The sequence below is a fragment of the Vanellus vanellus genome (assembly GCF_965231255.1).
Source record: "Vanellus vanellus genome assembly, chromosome: 15".
In the NCBI taxonomy this organism is placed as follows: Eukaryota; Metazoa; Chordata; class Aves; order Charadriiformes; family Charadriidae; genus Vanellus; species Vanellus vanellus.
In genome coordinates this window covers 13,902,456-13,928,008 of record NC_138920.1, presented here as the reverse complement: position 1 = coordinate 13,928,008, position 25,553 = coordinate 13,902,456, and the positions used below count along the sequence as shown (strand labels likewise).

At 55.8% G+C, this 25,553-nt stretch overlaps 2 protein-coding genes across 2 annotated transcripts; both read left to right on the top strand.

The window, feature by feature from the left end:
• Nucleotides 1-2,828: 2,828 nt before the first annotated feature.
• On the top strand, nt 2,829-13,651 carry LOC309677985 (sodium-dependent lysophosphatidylcholine symporter 1-B-like; the record flags this gene model as incomplete). Its single annotated transcript, XM_082490896.1, has 16 exons — nt 2,829-2,922; nt 3,448-3,647; nt 6,117-6,236; nt 6,559-6,683; nt 7,367-7,499; nt 7,917-7,995; nt 8,405-8,562; nt 8,686-8,776; nt 9,314-9,435; nt 9,545-9,628; nt 9,824-9,907; nt 10,886-10,998; nt 11,460-11,603; nt 11,884-12,060; nt 12,295-12,342; nt 13,585-13,651. 15 exons carry the CDS (start codon nt 2,829-2,831, stop codon nt 12,323-12,325), a joined length of 1,755 nt encoding a protein of 584 aa, XP_082347022.1. The 3' UTR covers nt 12,326-12,342; nt 13,585-13,651.
• Nucleotides 13,652-15,677: 2,026 nt separating this feature from the next.
• FKBP1A (FKBP prolyl isomerase 1A) lies at nt 15,678-25,197 on the top strand. Its single transcript, XM_082490991.1, has 5 exons — nt 15,678-15,814; nt 15,965-16,012; nt 22,543-22,655; nt 23,385-23,537; nt 24,119-25,197. The coding sequence occupies exons 1-4, from the start codon at nt 15,778-15,780 to the stop codon at nt 23,511-23,513; spliced, it is 327 nt and encodes a 108-aa protein (XP_082347117.1). The 5' UTR covers nt 15,678-15,777; the 3' UTR covers nt 23,514-23,537; nt 24,119-25,197.
• Nucleotides 25,198-25,553: the final 356 nt, after the last annotated feature.

The following is a 25,553-nucleotide window of genomic DNA, read 5'->3' as shown; positions in this document are numbered from 1 at the left end:
ATAAACGTACAGAGCAGGCACGATGGCAGTGAGTGGCGCTGGGAGCTGGTGGACTGTGTATGTCACTGCAGACTGCTTGGGGACGTTTGTATGTTGGCTGCTGCCAAAGTGCTAACTGGGCTCCTACGGCAATACTGATGGAACAAGTGTAAACACACACCGCCTAAACCGAGGTAGCAGCTTATTGCAGCTGCTGGCCGGGTGATCGGGCTGCCTCTCAGCAGGGATTCTGCAGACTTCAACAGAAACGGGAAGAGAAATCCTTTCTAGTTACCTGTTAGCAAAAGTTTTTTTCCGAATGAGTCCCGGGTTTCCCAATTATGCTTTTCTACAGAGAGTAGTATGATACTAATTATGCAACAGGCCCACATCTTTGGTAATTGAACAGCTCCTGTGTCAAGCACCTCTTGATTTACTAATTTATCATTTTCTGACTTATTTACTACATTCCTAAATGCTTATCTTATTTGCTGTTCTGTCTTGTCTGCACTGAGCCTGTCTGTCCCAGTGCTGGGAGTTCCTGAATAGATTCCAGATGTTCTTATTTACTCAGGTACATTTCATGACTCCTTGTTAAATTAACTCTTTATTGGCTACAGGGCCTACAGTAGCTCTTCTTCTCCTGTCTCATCCACCTTTGTGCCGGTTGAAGTCACAACTCCTGTTCCACCAAGAGAAGGCAACTGTGCTAAGGGGAACACGAGAGCTGCTGGCTGTGCTTAGAGTAGTCAAGGAGGGGTCAACCTCCAGAGAACTTGCTAGTGGAACGTATCCAAATGCTGCCACTTGCTTTTGTGCCAAAATATTCCCATTTGCTGGCTTTAGACTACTGTTTTTTTAATTATTTTTTTTTTCTCCAGCGGGGCTCCCTTGCCTGAGCCGCCCATCTCTAGGTCATAGTACCCTGAGAAAAGCTGTCGAGCTAGCATGGCTTGGATTGTTGTTGTTTGTATCGTGCATTCCCGGGCCCCTGGGCTGCCTTCAGAGATAAGATCTCATGCTTCTGCAGTGGAGAAGGGGGTTCTGGGGAAGGGACCTTTCCTTTGCAGTGAGTAAACTCCAACATGACCTTGTTTCTTAAACTGCAGAGCTTTGGCTTCTCTGAACCTTTTGCTGCCATTTGTGCAACAGAAAAATGGGTGTAGCTGCAGTGTTGCCGAGTGCTTTCCCTATTCTTTGAAAACCTATTTCTAAGCAACCGATGGCAGAAGATTAGTGTAGCAATGGAATAAGCATCGTCCTTTTGCCCCAGACCCTTGGTGTGCGCAGGGTACGGCAAGCTGGTTTGGCTAGATTTCAGGCCTCGGCACACAGCGTTATTAGAAAGCTCGTTGCTTGCGGCAAGTAGCTCAGTGTATAGCAGTGATTAACAGTGTGATTGGTGCTTTTCACCAAAATCTGCCTTTCCAGCACAAAGCTGAACCCCGCTCCCGCGCAGAGGCGGGCTGAGAGCTCCCCGTGCTGCACTAGCAATCGTGACATCCTGTCTAGACCCAATGGGTGACGCTGCCTTCTGTAAGGCACTGAGCAATGTGACAAAAGGCTTTGGGAGGATCTGAGCAGAGCAGAAATAAAGCTTTCCTGTGTTGAAGATAATTGTGCACTGAACTAGCCAGGGAGCGAGAGCTACAAAGCTGCTCTGGGAGGTAACTGTTGGTCATCTGTTGGCTTTCTAGTCTGTGAGCAGAAAATGCAGCTATTTGCACCTGGAGAGTAAATGAGTGCCAAAGAGCCAGTGGATTACGTGCTGAGTACAATTTCCAGAGGTACCTTGTGTCTGTTCAAATGTAATTGTGTGTGGTGAGTGGGTACAAAATGGCCTAGAAAAAAATAAAAATCAGGGTTTTTATATTTCCTTTTGAGTTTCCCCTTTCCTCTTGGGTGGGGAGAGATGTATTTTGCTTTCTTATAGAGATGTATGCTTAGATATGCTGGTGGGAGACAGGGATTTGGCTCCCACTCCACTGGCTGTGGTCCAGCGTGAGTGATATTTGTTATCTGGGATGTCAGTAAAATAGCAGTGAGGAGAGATGCCGCTGACTCAGTTGTACTGTGACTTATTAACCAAGTTCTGACTCAGCCTGCGAAATTCAGGGGTTTTAGATTAACCCCCACTGGACAAGGCAAGGCTGAGCTGAAGATGACGCATTTTTCTAACAGCATTGTGATGAACCTTGCAGAATGGCTCCTTGCGTTCCCCTTGGGTACGGGTGGTGATACAGAGACACTAACACAGATTTAATGCTCCCAGTGGCTCTTGGTAACCTGGGAGGAGAGCAGGGAGAGGGGTTTGCCTGTATTCTTCTGCCCCAGCTGCTGCATATAAGTTCAGTCTTGGAGACTGAGTTTGATCTAGCTAGAGAAGCCTGGTTTTGAAGAGCTGCCTGACGAGGCTAAATGTGCCAAACAGATGATTAGCGGACAGAGTGGTGGTACGATCCCTTTCCTGCCAGCCTTTTGCTGTGTGCCTTCTGTCCTCTGAAGCTGGTTTCTCCCTCCGCTTTTGCCTTGCCAAGTGCTTGTAACGGTGACTGGCTGCGTGCTGTGAGCACCGCTGCCTTGGGAACTCGGCTGCTCCCACATAGCCAGCGCTGAGTAACTGGGCTCTCACCGCTCTTAATGTAGGAGTAATTTTTGGGTTGTGATACCGAGGCTGCTGGTCTCTATGCGTGATGAAGGGTCTGTGAAAGGGGACTAAGAAAAGCACATTTCTTGTCACCAGGCTAAAGCATACTGTGTACGGTCTGCATTGCCATGGGAGATCTCTGAGGAGCTCACAGACTGAAAGAGGTTGATAATTGCAGATCTCGTTTAATAGGGAAAGGAAAATGTATCCCACGCCTCCTACTCTGGGTGACGTCCTCGGCTATGGCAGTGCCAACACCTTGTACCCATTAAGGAGAGCCCAAAGCAAAGGGGCAGGTGAATAAGAAGCCAGAGCTGGGCTCCTGGTCTTCCTGGGATGCTTGGGAGAGAGAGGGCCTTTTGTCGGGGAGTGACCCACAGCAAGAACCTGCCTGTATCCGCTGCCCTCTCCGTGGCTGCTCCGGCCACTTTTGTTGCCCACACTGGTTCTTTGCAGCTAGTGTTTGCTGGTGCTGAGGCAGGAGTCCTGGGGTGGCTTGAGCGTGTTCCGGCAGTGGTCTGGAGCTCAGGCAAAGGACTTCTCCCCACCCTTAAAATCTCAGTGTGGCAGCAGCCCTGGGATGGGGAGGAAGTGCTGGACCCAGCTTGACCTTTGGAGAGTACCAGATTTCTCCACTTACCTGCAGAGAGCCTGGGACCTACTGCCCCAAGTACATGCTGCACTGTGAGTGCTGCCAGGCTTCCCGCCTCCATGGGCAGGGTCTGGACACGCTCCTCCCTCAGGGACAGTCATTTCCCCTCCATCAGCTCCTCCTGGGGCTCTGCAGATGTGGTATCTTCACTTGTCAAATCTCCATCCAGCTCTGATCTGTGCCTGCGGTGTGCTTTTTGACGTAAAAAGCAACTTCTTCCTCACCCTGGGCAAGGAAGCTTCTACTTCCCCACCGCTGAAGGACACGGTTGTGTCTGCAGTCATGCTTCCAGGTGGTCATGAAGATGCTGAGCTGCACAGGTTAACCCAAGAAGGAGCTCTTCCACAAAGGAAAGTGGTCCACAGTGAGGTAAGATCAACGTCCCAGGGTGCTTCTTTCTTACACACAGCAATGCTTTTCACACGTGCATGCTAACCCTCGCGAGTGTGCACACCCACGCAGAGCCTCCCCGGATCGAGCAGCCGCAGGCTGTGGGGGTGTTTCGAAGTGTTTGTGACTCAAGCTCAAGAACACATTGTTAAAGCAAGGCTCTGCATTTTGTTGTTGTTGCTGACTTTCAAGTGAAATGGGCAGAGACATGCAGAGCGTTGTCCTACCTGCTGAGAGCATAAAGGGAACAAAAGCTGCCACAAAACCCTACAGCTGAGAGAAATGCCTTTGTAATTTTAGAAACAGAATTGCTGTGGAAATAAAGATGTTGTATGAGTAAGTGCTCCGCAGCGGTGGTGCAAACCTAATGCTTCAGCCATCCCTGCGGGACAAGGTTAGTCTGCAATTTGAAATACAAGGGACCTGACTCTTGCTGTGTGCTGTAAAAGGCAGAAAGTAAACTGGGAGCAGAAGCTGAGAGGCAGAAGCAGGCTGCCGAGGTTATCTGGGTGTGCAGGAAGAGGCTGGGTCCTTCAGCCTGGTGGGCACAGCAGCGTCGGTGCTTTTTCCATGGCGTGGGCTGTGGAGGAGTTACTGCTAATTGCTGCACGAGGGAAAGGCACTCAGTGCCTTCTGGAATGCTGCTTTTTGGGATTGTGCTTGTGTCTTCAGAAGCTGCTCCCTAGTACTGTTACAATGAAGGTCTGTCATCCCTCGAGGGTGGCTGTCAGCTCAGCTGATGTTAGCGGCACAGCCAAGCCATCTCCAGCCCAAAAAGGCTGGGGAACCAGCAGGTTGCCCCCTCACCCCACAAGAGATGAGGGCAAGTGGGAATTTGAAGTGATTCCTGGCTTGATTTCCCTGTTACCCAGCTGTTGATGTGACCACGCAGTCTGTCCCTCAGCCCAGCCTCTCGCACAGCTGCTTCTGTGCCAAGTGTCCATTCCTCTTTACTCTCTGCTTTTCTGCAGAACTCTTGCTGGAGGAGCTTGCAGCCTTTTTTAGCCATGTCTGGACCTGTTGTGTGGGGATGGCTGTGCGCCGTGTGTGAGCAGGGGAGCCTTCTGCATCTTTCCAGAAAGGGCTGTGTATTTTTTGAGTGCAGGACAGCAAACTGCCTGCCATACTCTGAGCTGCGCTGGAGCTGCTCGGTGATCGGGAAAGCCAAAATAAAGTGTAGACCGGGAATCCGAGATGCTGACAAGCGCATTAGCCCTGAGCATCATCCAAGGTGGCCTGTGCTGAGATGGGAGGTCAGCCCCGATCCCCAGGCATCTGCACTGCAACCCCACCACTGCTGACCCTATCCCAACAGAAATGGCCTCCAGCAATGGTCTTGCTCATAGGAGAGCCAAGCTGCCGCCAAGGCCATGTGCTGCTTCAGCCAAGGGGAAAGCTGGGCCCAGACAAGCCGTCTGCTTTCTATGTGGTCTCACCCTGTATTCTGCAGTATACTCCCGGTCTTGTGTGATGCAGAGGTGTGTCATGCTAGACAGTGAGTTCGTTTCGGGACTGGGGGGAAGTCAGTGCTGTAGGTTGCTTCTGGGAACCTGCCAGATACTTGAGGCTTGGTATGGTATTTACTGAAGCTAACCACATCCAAATAAAATAGAGGCTTTGCCATCAGCCCTCTTCCTGCATGCTGAAACGTTCCTTGTGCTTTCCCTGTTGATCTAGAGAAATCCCCTGGGCTCTGGCCTTTGCAGGCTCTCTCCTCGGACTGCCTCCATTACAGTCACTTTAAGCCTGATGCAGTTTGTACTTTTTAATATTAAAGAATTTGAACCATTGGATTGTGGCTCAATAAAATAGGAAAGAACGTTAGAGCAGCTCAGCAGATAGCTCGGTGTCTGGCTTTAGATATGTATCTCATTTACATTAGCAGCCTGTGATCTCATGCAAACATGCCTCCCAGGAGAATCAAGGTGAAACACCAGGGATGTGGCCCTGGTGACAAGACAAGCCCAAGACATGCAAATGAGATGGATGCCCGCTGCTCAGCTCTTGCCTTGGGGCTTTGGCTGGTCGAGGAGTGGATGTGGGCTGGTGGGCTGGAGCGAGGAGAGAGGCTGCCGGTGTGCCCGGCCCCTCAGGGTGGCTGTGCAAGAGACCCTGAAGGCTTATGAAGATGAAACTGCTGAGCAGGATCTCACAAGCCAGGCTGCTGCCCTGTTGTGCGCACCAAGATTGCCAGCAGATGGGGAAGCACCCTACAGCACCCCAACTGCCGTGTCCACCGTGCTTGTGGGTATCAGGTGGAGTGATGTCCAGCCAAAGGACAGGTATGTGAGTCATGGGTGGGTGCGTGGGGGGTTATGACATGACTCAGGGTTTAAATGGGCCTTGGAGAACCCAGCAGATGGAAGAAGCAGCAGCTGGAGGTTTGCTGTCAGCCAGAGGTGCGTATCATTTCTCAGGCGGGCTTGTTCCCTGGTGTCTTGGCTGCAGGAGAAGCCAGGACTGCCGCTTTGCAGAAAGGTTTGCTATGCTGTTGGGGGCATTCCCTACCAGATGACAGGAAACGCCCTCGGGTTTTTCCTCCAGATCTTCCTGTTGGATGTTGTGCAGGTGAGTGGCCACATGAGATGGGGTTATCTGCAAAGGGGCTTGGCATAAACTCACCAGACTGGGTCAAGGGTAGGATTTGGTGGGTGGCCAAAGCGCTTGGAAATGCTCATCAGAATTAGGCATTCAAACTGGATCAAAATTGCATGATGCAAATATTGTTGGTGGGCATTCAGGAGATGTTTCTGGGCCATTTTAACAGTGGAGTCGTCTCCAGGGGATGCAGATGAAACATTGGCTAGAGCGACCTGCATCATGCTGACTGCCCGCTGCTTTTTGCCAGGACTTCTTTCTCTTTCGAGCTGTGGTTTCCGTTTCCCCCCAGCTGGAGCCATTCCATGCCTCTTTGATCATTTTCCTTGGAAAAGCCTGGGATGCAGTTACTGACCCAGCTATTGGCTTCCTAGTCAGCAAGAGTCCGCGGAGGAAATATGGCAAGCTGATCCCATGGTGAGTATCTGGGCAGGAGCCTCAGGACGGTCTTTGCTGCCTCAAATTCTTTCAGTGCTAGTGCAAGGAGGTAGAAGGGATGCCTCACTGGGAGTTTAATGTGATTGTGGCTTATGGAGAATTACAAAAACTTAACATCACCAGGACGCTAAAGATAACATAACTTGCAGTGGGGTCCATATGTCATTGCAATGGAAGAGGAGGAGTGTACTGCAAACTTTTACACTTGCTCTTTCCCTGGGGCCTCACGTTTTCAAGGCCACGAGGTTTGGTGCTCTGAGAATCCTGTGTGGTGGGACCTACAGGGTTTGGTAGTCAGCTGTGCCAGCAGCTCTCCAGCAGGCTCTAACCACGGGCAGATCGTGCACGTAGAGGGTTACCACTGCCTCCAGGGTTCTGCGGCAGGGCAAGGACCTGAAGTAGTTAAGCAAGAGAATAAGAAATGTTGGACAACTTAGACGTTACTTTTTCTCTCAATGCTTGTGTTTAGCCCCGCCCCCAGCCTGACTGATGGATGCTGACTTGAGCAAAGCTGTTTCCTCTCACAGACCTTGATGTTGCAGTAGCTGGGCTGTGGTTTGGAAGCCGGGGAAGAGGCTGTGCTATATAGCTCGGCTTGTGTAATGAGAAGTGTGACCACCTTATCTGAGGGTCACATCTGACCAGTTCTGCTTCCTCCCCAGGATTGCATGCTCCATGCCCTTCGGGGTGCTCTGCTACTGCATGATGTGGTCCACCCTCTTGGATGCCACCCCCACCTCCCTGAAATTCCTGTGGTACCTGTTCACGTACAGCTTCTTCCAGACTTGCATGACTGTAAGGAACATGGTGCCTGGGGCTGACTGTCTTATACTGCCAGGAACAGGGGCACGCTGAGCTGGGGAGTCCCAGCCCCAGCCTCTCCAGGAAGGAACGTGGAGCAGAGTCTGGGAGAGCTGTAGCTGGGGAGCTGTGAGGGATGCAGGATGGTGCAGACCATCCCTGCAGGGATGGTGAGATGGAGTGGTGGGTGCATTTTAATCTGGGGCTGGGCTGCCTGTATATGGTGATGTGACCTTCTCTTTCACTAGTTTGTGGGAACAGAGCAAATCACAGAAGAGGGTGAAAAGCCACCTGTGTTCAGGGGTGGCACAGAAAGCAGCATTATCTGCTGTGTGTAGGGGTGAGGGGTGTCATGACCAGCAAACCAGGGAAGCAGCAGCCGGAGCTGTGTTTGAATTGTGCTCTCCCTAGTGCCACCATGTGCCATACTCTTCCCTGACAATGTTCCTGGGAGGAACCCAGAGAGACCGTGACTCAGCCACTGCCTACAGTAAGTGTCTGTGCCCCTACAGCCCTGGCTGCCTGCGTTCCTGGGACACCCTCCTCAGAGGAGAGGTGAATAAGTTCCTCTGGCTTTGATCGGGCTGCAGGGTGGATGGGGTAAACAAGGGATGAAACCAGTCATCTTCTGCAAGGAATTTACCTGCAGAAATATTTCTTAAATCTGCATCATCCCTAGGGAGCTCAGGACCCAAATTTATTGATTCGAAACATTAAAGCATTTACTGCTGGAGCCAAGGGAAAAAAATCAGAGCAGGAAGAAATAGCAGATCTCTTCTGAGGCAGCTCTGGATGTTGGTGCCTCCAATTCCATTCCCAAAGATGGTCTCTCACCCTGAAGGATGTATCCCATCAGCTGGGGAGTAGGAGTGAGGTTTCTCTCCTGATCATCCTGGCAGGAATGGGGACGGAGGTGTTCAGCGCGCTCCTTGGGTCAGGAATCCAGGGGCAGATTGTGGGTAGTTACCATGCCCGCATGATGAATGGCTGTTACGTGTCGAACGAGACCCTGCCCAACACCAGCACCTACAGCCTCACAGACTCTCTGGAGAACACGGTAAGGGCTGGCCTGTCTGCCCTCTGCTCCTCCTGTAAGCTCTGGGGCAGGTGCCACTGGCTGTGCTGTAAGCTCTGTATGTGGTACCCGCACTGTCACTGTGTACTGTCTCTTGTTCTCCAGCGTAGGGCCTATGTATTTGCATCCCTGGTCCTGGGCTCAATCTATTGCCTGTCCTGTCTGATTCTTATCTTTGGAGTCAGGGAGCAGCCTGGTAAGGTCCACTTAGATCCAATTTGAAAGGTGCCGAGTGGCAATGGGTGGTGAGGAAGGTGTGAGGCAGAGGGAGCTGGGCTCCTATGTGGGGGACAGCTCTCTGGGGGTGGGGCTCAGAAACACACACATACGTGGATGCCAAGACCCTCCTTGGTTTGTGCTGGCAGCGTCTTGCTCCCGCAGAGGAGAGGGGAGATGCTCTGGAGGAAAGAAGGCTCCGGCTGCCTGGGAGCTCCTGCGGGGAGCTGTGGGCCTGGGACAGGGTCTGCAGCTCACTGCTTCGCACTGAGCAAGGCTCGCCGACACACAGCCTGCAGAGCTACGCAGGCCAGCCCGAGTGCGCAGTGTAAAGAGGCAAAATCCTGCCTGTAGCTGACACCAGGGCTGTTGTTGCTGCACTGAGATGTTAGACTCTGATAGCTCCTCACCCAGCTGAGCTGCACCCTGGACACAGCAGTAGAATCTCCCTGTGCCTCCCACCCCATCACGTTCATTCTGGCAGCTCCAGTGCCAGCCCTGCTGTCTCTCCTCTCAGGGCCCCTCAGTCCCCTGGGGAAGGTTGAGCTGCCCTTTGCCAGCTGCCTGAGGATGATCATGGGACACAAGCCCTACACCCAGCTGCTGTGTGGCTTCCTCTTTGCGTCCCTGGCCTTCCAGGTGCGAGACCTGCTGTGGCAGGAGAACTTGAGGGATAAGATGTGCAAGCAAGTTATCCAGACAGTGAACTCGGGACTCTGTAATTAATGTCTCCGCATTGCTTTCCCAGATCACACAGGGGATCTTTGCCTTCTTCTGTATTCATGCCGCAGGGCTGGCTGGGAAGTTCCAGCATTTAGTGCTTATCATGTTGGTAAGTAAGCCCCAGGCAGACCTTCCTGGTGAAGGAAGGTCTACTTCCCTGGGTCACCCCAGCCCTTCAGCGCGGGCAGCTCAGCCTTGTGGAGTCCTGTGCTGCTGCTTCTGCCCATCAGCAAGGATGTCACCCACGCAGAGACTGGCAGTCCTGGGGGTCATTGCTAAGATTCCCCTTTGGTTCTCTCCTCAGGTCACAGCTTCCCTCTCTATTCCCTTTTGGCAGTGGTTTTTGGGGAGATTTGGAAAGAAAACAGCAGCATCACTGGGTCTGGCGGTGAGTTTGCCCATGGTTGTGGCTGTCGACTGAGAAGCCCTGCAAAGGGAAAGCCTTGTCCCCAGCTGCTTATAGAGTCTGGGGAGAAGAGCTGGCTGGTGGCTAAGGGTGGCCCTGTGCATGGTGTCCTTTGCACTGCAGGTGGCCAGGAGTTAACCCAGTAGTTGATGGCAGCTCTGCACTTCCTTGTATCTGGCCACTGCTGGTATCGGTGGCCATGGCTTTGCAGAGCTTTGCAGTAATGGTGCAGGGAGGCTGAGGGACTGTCCCTGGCACAATGGGGAAATGATTTTTTGCAGCATCACCCAACCAAGGGCTCAGGCTCTGAGACTCCATGGCTGCAGATCTGGTGAGCAGCGTGTGATCAGACACTGTAGCAATGCACCAGTGTCATGTGCACACACAAACATTGTCCTGTGGCCTCTGTCCTGCTCCAGGATCTTGCACGCTTGATGCAAGTCATCTTAATTCTGCCACCCAGCTCCACAAGAGGCACAGGGAGGGAAGGGAGGGCTGTGTACCACACTTGGCAGTGGCTGGGAAACAGCCTGCTCATCAGACACACATCCCAGCTGCTGCTTGGCTCTGCAGGTCAGCAAGGAAATCCCATTTGGCTTCCCCCCTCCCCTCCCCCCCCCGAATTAGGTCCTCAGATCCCATTGAGGATCTATCTCCAGATGCCTTCCTCACAGACATTGGGTGCAGCCATAGCAGATCCAGCTTTCCAGTTTAACCACTCGGCTCCATTGCCCTTTATAACCATCCCTTCTTTACCCAAGAGGAAGGTTTTGCTGCCAGTGTCAGCCTGTCCAGGGCCTCCATGCTGCACTGCACAGGGGACAGGAGCCGTTCTGTTTATGAAATGTGTAGAGAAGGGTGGGTCATGGCCTTTGGTTGGGGCAGACCAGTGCAAGCTGCCTGTGAACAGCAGAAAGGGCCCATGTGCTTTTGTTTCTCCTCTTCCTCTCGCCGCTGCAGTTGATCATGCCAGCCCTGGTAGCCGTCACCCAGGTGATGCACAACTTCCTGGCCTTCGTCTTCCTGGTGATCATGGCAGGCTGCAGCATGGCTGTGCTCTACCTTTTACCGTGGTGAGCAGAGGCACCTCTGAGCCACTTGACAGGTGGAGAAGAGGGGAAGGTTATTGGGAAAGCAGCACCCACACCGTGCCAAGGCTGCCTGTTTGCTCAATACAGCAGCTTTTGGGCTTCAGAGGGATCTGTGGAGGTGGGACTGGGAAGGGATGTGGATGTGATCCATGGTCCCCCAGCAGCGTCATTCAGTCTGTGTTTGGGTTCAGCAGCAGGATGCCAGTCATTGCACAAGGTGCTGGTTTTTGTCTCAATTTTTTCTGAAGCAGCTGCCCACACCCTCTCTGTAAGATGCTCTCCACTGTGTTTGCCTAAGGCAGAGGACAGGCACAAAACAATCTCCAGAGTGGGGTTCTGCAAGGGGTTTCTGTCTCTCTCTGCTGCTTGGGGACGCTGCAACTGAGTTCAGCTGGCCCTGGCGTGGGTGTCACTGACACGTCTGTGGGGCTGTCTGTCCCCAGGTCCATGCTGCCAGATACGGTGGATGACTTCATGCTGAGGAACCCCAGTTGCCTTAACCTGGAAGCTCTCTTCTACTCGTTTTATGCCTTCTTCAACAAATTTGCAGGTGGCCTTGCTGTGGGGATATCAACACTGAGTTTACAGTAAGCCCCAAACACTACCTCCCCTATTTTGTCAGCCCAGCACAGGTACTTTCCACTGCTGTTTTCTAGAGTGTTGATAGGAGATGCTGGAATGAGTCACAGGGATATCCAAATTTGTCCTTCCAAAATCCACTGGGAGCAAGAGGAGCAGAAAGGAGTGGGAATTCCCCCAAACTGGGCCTTTGATACCAGACTCTAGAGGAGCACAATGGAGGTGTCTGCTTGCTTTTCTGCAGTGGTCCAGTGGGGCTGGGGGAAGGAAAACCATTCTCCTCTTCAGTTTTGCAGGTTACCGTGCTGGAGATTGCATGTACAACCCCTCCGTCATCCTCACCCTGCAGCTTCTCATGGCCCCAGTTCCAATAAGCCTGCTGCTCATTGCCATAATTATCTTCTGCCTCCATCCCATCAATGAGGAGAGGAGGAAGCAGATGAGAATGGAGATGGAAGCAATGGGGTAAATTCCAGCTCCCTGAAGGAGCCAGGTCACCTAGCACTAATCTGGGTGTCTGCCTTGGTCCTAGCCTGACACAGAAACGTTCTACAGGGGAGGGACTGTGTGTCCAGTCCAGCTCCCCATGCTTGGGCTACAATCCTCTCTAGGAGTGCATTTCCTGAAGGGCTTTGGGGGTATTTTGGAGACTGCTGACTTCACACCAGATTTCATGAGTGCTCATATTCCTTTTAACAGGCATCAGGTACAGCGTGGCAGCCGAGAGTAAACCCAGGGCTGAAATGGGTGAGTTCATTGGGAAGGACACGGCTTTGCTGTGCTGTCAGGATGTGCTGCTGTCGGGGAAAATCATCACTTCCTGTTGTTTCCTGTTCCAATGGCCTGTTTTGTATCCTGACCCCCTCCCTCTCCCGGCTGGCAGGCACAGGACCGGGAGAGGGTCCTGCTGCAGCCCCAGGCCTGCCACCTCACCAGAGCTGCTTTCTCCAGGGCTTGGCCTCACCGGTCTTTTGGCAGGTCCTGACAGATCCAGGCAAGGCAGATCTGCGCTCTCCTTCTGGGGAAAGACTGCAGTGCCAGGGAGGAAGAGCCCCCGCCAGCCCCAGAGCAGTGCTTTTGCACACTGGGGTGTGGAGGTGTCACTTAGCCTTGTGGGAAAGCATGCACAAAGAACACAGGGATTGTTTTTGAGAGGAAACTATTTTTGACCAGTTTTTAGGGGAAATACTGCCGAGATAGTACATGTCTTTGTGCTTAGACACAGGGAAAGGTTTAGAATTTCTTTGAACAAGGGTGAAGTTCAAGCCAGCGGTGTTTTAAAGTATGTGCAGAAACAATGACACCTGGCAGCAGGGTAGTGGAAGCCCGCTCTGTCCATCTACCTGGGCCGTGTTAGCTGAGTCACTTCTGGGAAACCAGGAGCTTCTCGGCGCAAGAGGTTGCAGGAATGAGCTGTGCTGCCTCCGGCCAGGCAGCTGAGGGGGTTTCTGGCAGCTTGTCCTGATTTTTGCCAGGTTATGGCAGAAGTGTCAAATGAATGTCAAGAAGAGCTGAGTTGCTTTTAAATCATAGCCCATAGCTAGATCTCCCACAGCAGCATCTTGCGAGAGCTGCTCAGCACCCCCATGTCTCTCCTGGCAACAGTGAGGGGGCAGCAGGGGAAAGAGAGGAGAAATCAGCCATCTCGTGGCTGGTAGCACTGAGTTGTGTTCAGCCTTGTGGAGCAGCAGAGAGTGAGGCGGGTTATTTTTAGGGCTAGAGCTGTATCTGACCGTTGGTTGACCTTGCAGCTCTCCAGTCTGGTGCACACTGGCAGGATCTGAGCAAATTACTCCCCAGTTGTGCACTGAATTAATTTGAAGCCTGAAGTCTTGTGGTGCAACTTCTTGATCAGTGGGGGGGATAGTGTTTTAGAGCTGCGTCAGGGCACGCAGGATCCTCGCAGAAGTTCAGGTTCAGAACAATTTCTCAGACGCACAGAAGGCCTCCTTTCTTTCTCCTCTTCTTTTGTTGTTTTGTTTTCTGGAGTGTGAAGGATGTTCCTTGGGATCGCCTGACTAAACCTGTGGTCAGGTGTTGGGATGCACTGCCCTCTGCCCACCGCGTTGCTTTCAGCTTTGCTGCCTGTGGATTTACAAACAAGCAAGCGCCTTTGAGCATCCAGGAAACGCTCCAATTGCTGAGTTTCAGATCCTGCAAAAAGCATGACTTACATTCAAAGGTACACACCCCTTGGGAGAGGGGAGTCAGCTTGATATGGAGCTCCCAACCTGCAGCACAGGCCGTGAACAGGCCACGAGCTGCTGCAGGGCAGAATCCGACCCACCACAGGGCAGGGAGCTGCTGCTGGCGTGCACAGTGCTGGCCAGCCCCGCTGCTGCCTGTGGTGGTGCTTCTGTATATCCAGTAATGCCCCATTTATTTTTTACACTATTAAATATGAATTGTCATGCTTTTCCCTCTTGGTATGTCTTATTTTGTGAGTTCTGCCAGCAGATGATCCACAGAGCAGGGAGCGGGTTTATGCAGAATTCACTCGTTTTCAAGCCTTTGGGCTTTCTCCAGAGTTTAGATACCAGAATCTGACCTGAACCTTTCCTGGGTCTCAACCAGCTGGCCCCTGAGTAGTTGAGGGGTGGTCAAACTTGGCTGAGCTCCTCACCTCTGTCGAATTACTGGTTGTTGCAGTGGCTTTGCTTGCTGGTAAGATGAGCAGGTTATGCCAGGGAGTTCAAAAACAACAACAACAACAAAAACCCAACACCCCACCCAGGGTGAGAGAGAGCTGCAGTGCCTGACATGTGCAAGCGTGCCTGCACCAGCATGGCAAGGGCTCGAGCATGGGCATACATTGTGCAGTATTTTCCCTTTCCAGATCCTTGTTTATCGTTGGCCCTTGAAGGGAGAGCAGGCCCAGCCCTTCACCAAGATAGCATTAATCAGGAGGGATGACAGCGTGCCCCTTTTTCTCCCCTGTTATTTTTCATCTCGACTCTGGGCCTCACACATCTGCTCTGCTGATGGGTGTGTGTATGAAAAGTCAGGGAACACGGGCAACATCTGTGTGTTGCGGCTTTAACACAAAAATGCTATGGTATGAAAGCAAGAAAAGAACCCTACCTTGCTATTTCAGTATTTAAAAGATGCAAGCAAGGAATAGAAGCAATTAAAACTTGCTTCATCCCATTAGCTGTTATTTTAAGAGTCTCCTCCTCTTGTGTCCCATTTTAATGCACTTGCTGAAAATACTGGCTTTTTATTAGTCTCCTGACTGTCCTTGGAACTTCTCTGTTCCCTTGTGGACACACAAGTTCATCTCCTTGAAGTAAGAAAATAGGACGCTTTGAGGCAAAAATCCTGTGCCTGGAGCGATTCTCTTTTTTTTGACCAAAAAAAGAAAGTAGTTGCTGTTGTTCGCAGAAGAAAGTCCTTTTGAATGTGGGATTGTTCAAACCTATGTGTCTTTTTGTTGAACCTGCCCCGGTAACACGGGGCCGGTGCTGACTTTCACCAGCGCCCTGAGGAGCCGTACAGGGAGCGGTGCCAATATAGAGCTATAAAACTGCATCATACCTGGCAGCTGGCATCGCACGTGCCCCACACTCTCAATTTAGGCACAGCCTAGTCTTGGGAATTGTAGATATAATTAAAAGTCTTGACTGGGCTTAGGGTTAGAGTTAGGGACCGGTGTGTGCTGGTACCTCGGGGTTCCCCGCTCTGGCGGCCTCGGCAGCGGCCTGCGCTGGGCCTCATACCCGGGGCTGGTCGGGCTCGCTGCTGCCAGGCCCTGCGCTTCTCGGGCCTATAAATGACGGAGAAACGGGCAAAGCCTACAAGGACCCGGACCCTGGGGGGTGGGGGTTGTCCCCCTGGCGATACGGCGGCGGTGCGGAGGAAGACCGGACCGGGCCGGGCCCCGGGGGCGGCTCGCCCAGGCCCGCCGCTCCCTCACGGCGGGTCCCCGCGTTTCCCCGGCAACCGTGCGGTGCCAAGATGGCGGCCGGGGCCGGGCAGGAAGGAGGCTGGGGCGGAGGGGTGCGGGGGGGAAAAGGGAGGGGGTGAGAGCGCGGAAGATGGCGGCGGGCGGGGGCGGGGCCGGTCCCGGCGGCGGGCGGGCGGGCTCTATGGCGGCGCGGCGGCCGAGGCTGCGCACACGTGGCCCCTCCTCCCTCGGGCTGCGGGCGCTGCGGGTGCGCGAGCGGCACCGGCACCGGCACCGGCATGGGCGTGCATGTGGAGACCATCGCCCCCGGCGACGGTGAGCTGCGGCGTGTCCTCCCTTCCCCTTCCCCTTCCCCTTCCCGCCGGACCAGTCCTGGTCCCGGTCCCGGTCCCGGTGCTGGTGTTGGTTCTGGTGCCGGTCCCGGTCCTGGTGCCGGTGGGCTGACGGTGCGTTGTCTCTCCGCAGGGCGGACGTTCCCCAAACGCGGCCAGACCTGCGTGGTGCACTACACGGGTGAGTGCCGCCCGCCGCGGGGCCTGCAGGGCGGGGCTGCCCCGCTGGTACCGGGGGAGGGTCGCCTCGGCCCGGCCCGGCCACCGAGGGACGCGATGGGGGACCGGGTTCTGCCCTCAACCCTCCACACACGCCCGCACCGGCAGCCTGGGGGGGGACCCCGGACCCGGCCCGTGTGGGCGGCCCGGCTGGGCCGCGGCTCTCCCGGGGGAACCGGGGGGGCGGTCCGGCCCGCCCCGGGGGTCAGGAGGGCATTACCGGGCGGGGGGGGTGTGCTGGGCGGTGGGGTGGGGGTCTGGTTGTGCCCAGGCGGGGAAAAGGGGGGTCCTGGCTGTATCCCGACGCCGTGGGGAGGCCCCGGTGGTCCCCGTGGACCCATAGATGGGGGGGCTTGGCCACCCGCGTCCAGCTCTCTTTTGGGGGGTGCACCGGGAAACGGCCCGGGGGGGGGAGCAGGCAGGGACACCCCCCTCACCGCGGCCGGCGCCCGGTGGGTCCCTGGGGGGTCCCAGGGCAGCCCAGAGCCTCCACGCTGGGTGGTCCCATGGGATATCGTGTCTCCCCGGCTGGAGACGAGTCACATCCCCCCCACCCCCCGGGAATTTTGGGGGTTCGCTGTGTCGGAGCAGGGTCCCTGCACCCCCAACTCCATCCCTGCTGCCCCGGCCCCTTCTTCCTCGTGGGGGGTGACACCCGTGGGGCAGACCCAGACCCGCAGCCCACCCCGGGCTGTTTTTCAATCTGGACTATGTGGGCCACTGATCCTATGGAGGGGGGACACCCCCGTATGGGTAATGCAGGGTTATTTTGGGGGTTCAGGTGTAGAATTTCGATGAGGGGGGGCTGCCCCGATGACTGGGGAGGGTCATACTCCACAGGGTCTCCTCCAGCAGCCTTCTGCGAGCTTGGGGGGGGGAGGAAGAAACCAACATTGGGACCCCCAAAAATGCTTTGGGGGGTCACCCTGGGGATCTCCTCGCCCCCTCGGCCGCCTTTTGAACAGCTCTGGCTCATCGGGGTAAAAACGAGTTGACCTGTTTGTGGCCGTTTCTGCTAATAATTGATTCGCCTTCCCGCCCCAGCGCTTTCCGCCCTCCCCTCGCCTGTGGTGGGGGGCTGAGGGTGACCCTCTCTGTGGAGCGGGGCCCGGGCAGTGCTGCCTGCCGGGAGGACTTGGTGGGCATCCAGCCCATCTGCTTCTCCTCCATCTCCCCCCCCCACACACACACACACACACACACCCCCTGCCCAGGTTCTTCCCGTTCCCTCGTCAGGAGGGAGAGGAAGCAGCTCGGTCTCCCCCGGCCGCCCCGTTTCCTCCACCGGTGGCAGAACAAAGGGAGGCTGGCAGGCAGTCAAGTGGCTCCCGGTGGGCCAGTCCTTGCCGCCTGCCAGCTCTCCCGGCGAACGGTTCTCCTCTCCTGCAGCGCTGCCGAAGCTCCGGAGCTCTTCCCAGCTCTGGACCCCCCCACCCTGGCAGAGCTGCTGGTGGGTCACCGCCTTCCCATCCCCACATCCCGGTGCTTCGGGCAAAGTGCTGCGTGGTGACTTGCTCCTGATGGACCCTCCCCAGCAGCACTCATCCGCTGTGCGTGGGAGCGGTTCTCTAATTTCCCTTTTTTTTTTTTTTTGTTATTATTGTCTCCTTTTGGCCTTTATTCCCCCAGTTCCCTCTGCAGGCAGCTTCTGCCCCCCCTTCCCCCGCCTCAGCAGGCAGCAGAAATCAAACACCTTCGGGCCCTGATGCCATTTTTGTTGCTGAATGCTGTCCCTGCGAGAGGCCAGAGCGGGGCTTGGCTCTTAGGAAACCTTAGAAACCTTTGATTCCTCAACCCCGTTACAGTGCTTGCTGAGCCCGGAGCAGCATCGGGGACAGCGGCAGAGTGCAGTGCGGGAGGTGCTGTGCTCCAAGGCTCCTTCCAGACCCCCGTGTCAGCTCCTACCCTTTGCTTCCCCGTGCAGAAACCTGCCAGCACCGGGGAGATCCAGCCCGTGGTGTGCCATGATGGGTTTGCGGCGATTCAGCTCTTGCTCTGCTGGGTTATGAACGTGCAGCGACTTAGTTAAAAAACATTTTGGGAAACAAACCCAGTGACCCACGGGTGAGGGAGTGTTGGGAGCCGTCTTGGTTGGCCATCTGACATCTGCTGCTGCTTCTGCGGTGGCCCAAGCCCCTGTTCCGTGGGGCTTGACCCCACCGAGAGAAGCCATTGCGTCCCAGGGGTGAGGGATGGACAGGCAGACAGCCCCAGTGTGGGAGGGTCGTACTGGGGAAGGAGGTTGGCGAGCCGAGCATCCTCCAGGCCTCCGATTCGGAGATGCTGGTTGCTCCTGCTGGGGTTGCAGAGGTGGTGGAGGTGCGTGGGAGGAGACAGGAGAATTGGGCCTTTTCCCCCTCCTTCAGTCCCGTGTCCCCGCTCTTTACGGGAGGTCATGCCTGCTGCTGGAGAGCTTGCGCGGCAGGGCATCCGAAACAGCCTTTGATGTGAAATCTGCTACAAAGGGCTGTTAAAGAAACTAAATCAAGGATAAAGTTCCCCGATGTGTTCGGGACTGCTCGCAGTAACTGGCGTGTGGCAGGAGGGCCGTGTATAAGCGAGTAGATAGGAGCCAGGGGGTGTGGGTTGGGGGCCAGCAGCCCTGAGCCCCCCGTGGGTCTGGCTGCTGGGGTGGGAGCTGGGGCAGAGTGTGATGCTGTGCTGATGCAGTTGGGGCTCCCGCGGTGCCCCGGAGCCCTGCTGGGGCCGGGTACGGTGCTCCCCGGGAGCGGGATGGGGGGTGAAGAGAGCTGGTGTGAAGGGGAGCCGCTGTCTGAGTGTGTTGGGAGACTGCGACTACCCCACTGTGCTTCTGGAGGGGAAACTGGAGCCCATGGCCATGCTGCTGAGCACCAGGAGAGGGGCAAGTCTGACTCGGCTTGGCCGAACCGTCTTGCCCAAGCAGCAAAGTGCACCAAGCTTGTTCTGTCTGTGGGTGTGTCTGGAGGGAGGTGGGTTCAGAGTAGAGGGATGGAAGTGCTGGGAGGGACACTCAAGAAAACTGTCTTTCTCTGGCAGGATAGCGCAGAGGGGGACCCTCGTCCTTCCCCAGGACCCGTGCGTTGCTGCGCAGGCTGGATGCAGCCTCGGCTGCCGGCTCTTTCTGTTGTCTGCGTGGCACCTGGCACAGTGGGGCTCTCCCCGTTGCATCTGGGTGCTGCCACGCTCGGTCAGCAGCAGCCAAACACTCTGCGGTTGTGAGACGTTTCCTACCGAGGCGTGCGACTGCCAGTCAGTGGGTTCTGGGGAGCTCAGCGCCTTCTTCCGAAGCATCCCATCCTCACTGCGCTGAGGTCCTCTCTCCTGCCAGGCCATGGCGAATGGTGGGCAGAGCCCTCTCCTGCGTCCAGCTGCAGTGATGGGGGTGGGCTGGGTGATGGGTGAGCTGGTGCAGGCAGCTCGGGCCCCGGGAATCTAAAGCATCTGGCAGAAGTTGCTGGTGGAGGCAGGATTTAACCTCAGCTGGGCAGCCCCATCCTGACACAGAGGGTTGGAGCATGCCCTGGTCACTGCCTGGGTATCCCAGAGCCTTTCCCATCCTGTCCCTTCCTCCCGTTGGAGCAAAGGTGCCTGCTCCGGTCTCTGCTCTGTGCAGGAAACCCTGGGCAATGGTGGTGCCGGGATCGGCACCCCAGGCCAGCGGGGATGAAGGGGGTGTGGGTGAGGCTCCGTGCCCCACTGGCAAAACTCGAACCTGCAGGTTTATCTCGGGGGGTGGGGTGGTGGTGGTGGTGCCTCTGCCTGCCTGCTCCCAGTGCCTCTGCCCGCCCAGGGGGGACTGGAGCCAAGTCGCACGTTGCAGCCGGCGTCTCCCGGCTGCTGCCTGCCAAGTGTGGCAGAGACCTGGCACGGCTGCACTGCCTGCACCTCCGGAGCTGGGGCTGCTCTCCAGAGCCCTCCCTGCCTCCATCCCACGACTAGTGCACCCCTGTCTGCAGGGCTACTCCGTGCTGTTCCTCGTTCTGGTTCCCCTGAGACCCCCCCTCCGCCCTCCCCCCCCCCCCCGATGTCTGTATCACCCAGCTGAGATCTCCAAGGGAGTCAAATCTTTCACTCGAGGTGGGAAATGGGGTGGTGGTGGGGGGTGTCTCCATAACCCACCTCTTTAGGCTTTGCTCTCATCATGGGGCCAGTGTTGGCAGGGGGCAAGGGATCCAGCCAGGGGCTACGGCGAGCCAGGATGTATCGGGGGCTGGCTGCTTCTCCTGGAGCTCTGGTGGGGCAACTGCTTTTGCCAGAGGATACTTTGCCTTTGTAATAGCTTTAAGATCTTGTTATCTCCTTGCTAGGGATGGCAGGGATGAGGAAATGGTTGCTCATACTTGTCCAGGGCTGGAGAAATCTCCTGGGAGTCTCGTGGGCAGAGGAAGTGCCTGGGATAAGGATGCTGTCTGTGAAGCATCAGAGCTTCTTTGTTTTCCCCGCTGGCATGATGGGGGGAGTGCAGCAGCCCCATGGTGGGGAGCAGGGACAAGCTTCTGTGTGCAACCTTCGTCATCCTGGGCCAGGGGAAGCCCAAGTGATTGATACCCCTGGGCTGCTGCAACCAGCTTAGTCCATTAATCTCTCTCTCATGCCACTGGGGTGCTGCCGGCTCCAAAACAGTTCCTGAGGCTGGATTCGGACAGGTGAGCTTAGTGGCAGGGGCAGGCAGCTCCTGCAGGAGGTCTGCAGCATCTCTGTTGCCGCTGGTGGTGCTTTTACATTCCCCTGGCAAAGGCATTAACCAGGATGTCCTGCAGGCAGCAGGTGCCCCGCAAGATTCCCACAGGTCCGTTTGCTGTCATAAATGGGGATTTGCGCTCTGTGGTCCCCGGGGTTTTTCCACTGTGGGTGCCTGGGGAGAAGGGTGGCATGCACGAGCTGCTCCCTCCGCCCTCCCGCAGCCACCCCAGCTCGTTGCGATGCCTGAGGGCTCAGAGCTGAGCTCAGGGTCAGCTCGTGTTGTGGCCAGGCGGCGCTGCCTGTGCCAGCCAGCGTGGCCTGCCCCGTGTTCCTGCTGCCAGCGTCCCCGCCGGGCAGGAGGAAGGCCAGCGGACGGGAGCGGGGAGCGGTGCCAGACGGGGCTGGAAGCAGGTTCAGCGACAAGAGGTTTATCCTGGAAGGAGGAAACAAGAAAACTCCAGATTTACTATTCCAAAGTCCAGGGCTGTGGCCTGACTGGCTGAGCTGGTGCTGATGCTCAGAGCCCTGGAGGGGGGATTTTTCCTTTCTGTGAAATCAGAAGCTTAATTCCACTCCCTGACTGAAACGTGGGGCTGTCGGCCCCCACCCCCTGCATCTTCCGGGAGCCCGGGGCTTTTGGTGCTCATTGCCCTAGCAAAGGTGATGTATTTTTTTGCATTCCCTTCTTTCAGTTGAGTGCCTCCCATCATGACTGCCGTCACGGTGCAAACTGGAGCTGAGATGCCCTGACTCATCTTTTGCACGGATGCATTTTCTCTTGCCCGTGGGCAGTGCCCTGGTGAAGGGAAATCACTCTGCCCTGTGCATTGCTGGATGAGTTTGGTTTTGCAAGACTATGGAGCTGTTTCCAGCCAAGCAAACAAGGTTTTGGGCAGTGAAGAAGTGAGGAGCGTTTGCAGGAGTTTATTATCGCTCTTACTGCATGGGGTGCTGGCTCTGTTGATGTGGAGCTGTAGCTGCCTTATAGGAGCAGCAACTCCAGCGGCCAGTGGAGTTGCTGCTCCTATAAGGCAGCTCCGGCTCTGAGATTCCCCAAGAAGGTCAGACAGGGAGCAAGGGAGGGGAGGAAATTCCTCCTTTGCTCGTGCTGGGGAGTTATATTTAGCCCTGGGGATATCAGCTTTGCTCAGCCCTCACCATGCAGCGTGTTCTGGGGGGACAAGGACTGCCCGGGGCACATGTGGCCAGTGCTTGGTGCTGCCTCCCCCCATCATCGTTCCTGGGTACAGGAGTGATTTGGCTGAAGACCAGCAGGTTGCAGCTGGACATGGGGGGGGATGGAGGCCAGCAGCAGCTGAGATGGGGCACCTGAACCCTGACTGTGTTTTGGGTGCCCAAGCATGGAAGCCTGCCCATGGCGAGAAGCGGGATGTGTGTTTGCTGGTGGGATGGGAAGTGCCATGTGTGATCCTGCTGCCTGCATAATGGCTGGCAGCAGTGCTGCGGAGTGGAGAAGGTTCCCCCCCACCCCTCCATCCGCTCCTCTCATCTGTCCTCGATCCCAAGCCGGAGGAGCACGTCTCTCTGGGTCAAAGCAGTCAGGAGCAGGAACAGTCCAGGCTGCTCCTGCTGGGCTGGATGATACCCCGGGGGGTGCTGGTGGGGGGTTTTCCCCCCAGGCCGCCCAGTGCGGGTGTTTCCCCAGAGGAAAGGAGGCTGAGCTGAGAAACATCTTTGACTCAGGGCCACGTGAGCTCTCCCAGGGGTGACTGTCACCCGCTCAGGCTGCCAGGTCACAGCCTGTTTCACGCAGATATGTGTGGCTCTGTCCCTGTGTCACCATCATCTCCCTCCCTCTGTCCCCAGGTATGCTGGAGGATGGGAAGAAGTTTGATTCCTCCCGCGACAGGAACAAGCCGTTCAAGTTTGTGATGGGCAAGCAGGAGGTGATCCGCGGCTGGGAGGAAGGAGTCGCTCAGGTGCCTGGTGCTTCTCTGCCTCGCAGTGTCCCTTGCAGGGCTGCGCAGAGCCTTGCGCCTGGGGAGCTGCAGCGTGGGCAGAAATAACTGTGTGCCACTCTATTTTATTTTATTTTTTTATTCCCCTGTGTTTTCCGCCCCTCCGCCCCCTCGGCTCTGGGAGGTGTGGGTGTGAATATCACCTTCTGCATTGCCACCTGCCAGATGGCAGGAATGGAGCAGGGCCGGGTCCCAGGAACACCTACGGCACGTCAGTGACTCAGCGGTGACATTTCTCTACTGAATCAGCTCTGAATGAACGCGGTGGGGAGCGCTTGGGCCTCCCGCTCCGAGCGGAGATGGCTCCCGGGCTGCAAAGCCCACATGGAGGGAGGGCTGGTGGGCACAGCACAGCTTCGGTTCCTGTGTGCATGACTGCGGCTCACTGTGTGCTGCTGGGGATGCAGCACGAGGGTGCCGGTGGCTGTAGGGAATGGCCTGGCATTCCCTGCCTTCAGCTGTATGAAGGACATCTCAAGCCCTGCTCCTTTTCCAGCCTGTGCTGCCTGTCTTTTCCTCCTGATGTTCTTCCCGTTCCTCTTCTGTCCCTTCTGGTTTGTCCAGCCTGGGTCCTTGCTCTTGCCCAGTGTAGGGAAAGGGGTGGGGACAGGTCTGTGTCCCTCTTGCTGTCACTCACCTGGTATTTGTGCACATCTCCTGACATCCCTGTGTTTCTTTCCCTGTCTCCAGATGAGCGTTGGTCAGCGGGCAAAGATGACCATCTCCCCAGATTACGCCTACGGCTCTACTGGCCACCCAGGGATCATCCCACCAAACGCCACTCTAATTTTTGATGTGGAGCTCATGAAATTGGAATGACCTACCCCAGCACCCTGTCCTCGGGTAAGGAGGGGCAGCTGATACCAGGGGGTGTCATGGCTTGGGGGTGACTCAAGGCCCCCATCTTTTGTCTCGGGCTAGTGTGGGGAGGTGGGATGGAGGTGTTGGCAGTGGTGGGGTGTGAGAAGGAGGAGGCGGGTTTCTGGCTGTGGGTAGAAGTTGCTCTTGGGGGGCTGGTGAGCTGGGGATCGCTACAGTGGTACGAGCAGAGTTCCCAGCCTAGCAGAGCGGGTTCAAGCCATGGAGGCGTTGCAGTGCCGGCTGACCGTGCTGTGGGTTTCTTGCATTGCATTGCTGCACTGCGGGGCCCGGCTGCCTGCTCCCCCTCCTGCCTTTCTTGCTCCTGGTGCATGGGTCCAACAGTGCGGGCAGGATGGGGCTGGGCTTGGGAGCGTGTGGGTCCTGCGGTGTGGGCAGGATGGGGCTGGGCTCCCCCTTTGTAATCGGGGCTTGACTTCTGCTTTGAGCAAACCCTGCGGTTTGCAATGAGACCGCAGTTTCATGAGCGCGGTCCCTCCTCTGCTGGGTTTCCTCCACAGGCGGGCGGGCGTCTCTGTCACGCTGCCTCTCCTCTCTCCCGGCAGGTTTGGCACATGGAGGAATCCAGAATCTCAGCTTCAAGAAGAGTGCACATGACTTTGTACGGAGCTTTTCCTGATAGTCCACTACACTCATTGTATAACCTTACACCTTGATTGAATGCCTTTGGTCACTAAGCTTTGCGTCTGACTCTTCCTCCTTGTATCGTGTTTTTATGTCTTTTTAAACTATACGCCGTAAACCTCAACTCTTTTTAGAGAACTTTGGGTCAAGTTCTTAATCTTATTTTTGTTCCAGGTGTAGACTATGTTTTACGAGTAGCACGCAGATGGGCTGACCTTAGATAGGAGTCATTTGAACAAAAGGAAACCTGTTAGTTACTGGTTTTGGTGCAGATCTCTACGGTCTTTTCAAACCAGAAATTGCTGCTGCTGCAAAAGCCATAGCAGAGTGAGGCTGTCGAGGCTGAATGGATGCGGAGAGCAAAGTAGCGCTAGGATTGTGTGTAGGTACCCTGCCTGGAACCGGGGCAGCGAGGGAGCAGCGTGTCTTTTCCCTGCTCCCCGGGGAGGGCGCAGCATCGCTGCGGGCACCGTGGGTTTGCATCATTCTGCCATCTCACGGTGGGCCTTCCTTCCCCCCCCCCCCCCCCCCCCCCCCCCGCCCCAGCCCGCTTTCGGATTTATGGAGATGGGTTTCCATCAGAGCTCCACCACACCCTGAAAATTCAGTAGCTTACATTGAGCTTTCTTTAAAGAAAAAGGAAAACAGCAGACAAACGGAAGGTGCTGTCTACAGGGGAGGTGGCGGGGCTGGTGGGGAGTCAGCTCAAAGAAAATGTCCCTGTCCCCTTTCTCCCCCCTGGAAAGGAAACATCAGACCCCAGTTGTCCCCGGTCTGAGCACACCTGACCGTTCTCTCCTGACACCTGATGCTGGTCATCGCCGCTTGTCTGGTCTCATACAATGCATAGCTTCCCCCGCTGCTGTCCTATCTGCCCCCTCCCTCCGCCCTGCCTAGTGATTTGGTAAGAGAAATTGCCGCCGTTCACTTCCTTCTCCACCGCATAAAGGTATCAAGTTTTATTATTGCAATAAAAACGCTTTATGCTGGCTTTTCTCAACCCTGTGTCTTGGAGGTTTTTCCCTCGCCTGTCTGTCGCTCAGCACAGTGGGTGCCGTGCCGGGCTCGTGGGGTGCTGTGGGGGCTGTGCCGGGGTGCTGTGCCGGGCTCATGGGGTGCTGTGCTGGACTTGTGGGGTGCTGCGGCAGCAGGAAGAGCCGACCTCTGCCTGTGCCGCTTGCTTTGGCGCGAGGCTCAGATGCTTGGCCCTGGGATCACTGAGGGATGCCTGGGGCTCTCTGGGTTCTGCGGGAAGGTGATGGTGGCCTGCTGGAATTCACGGAATTAATTGCCTCACTATAACCTATTAAACGGTGCCCTTGCAGCCTCTCGCCATTGTGGCTATGACTCAGCCTG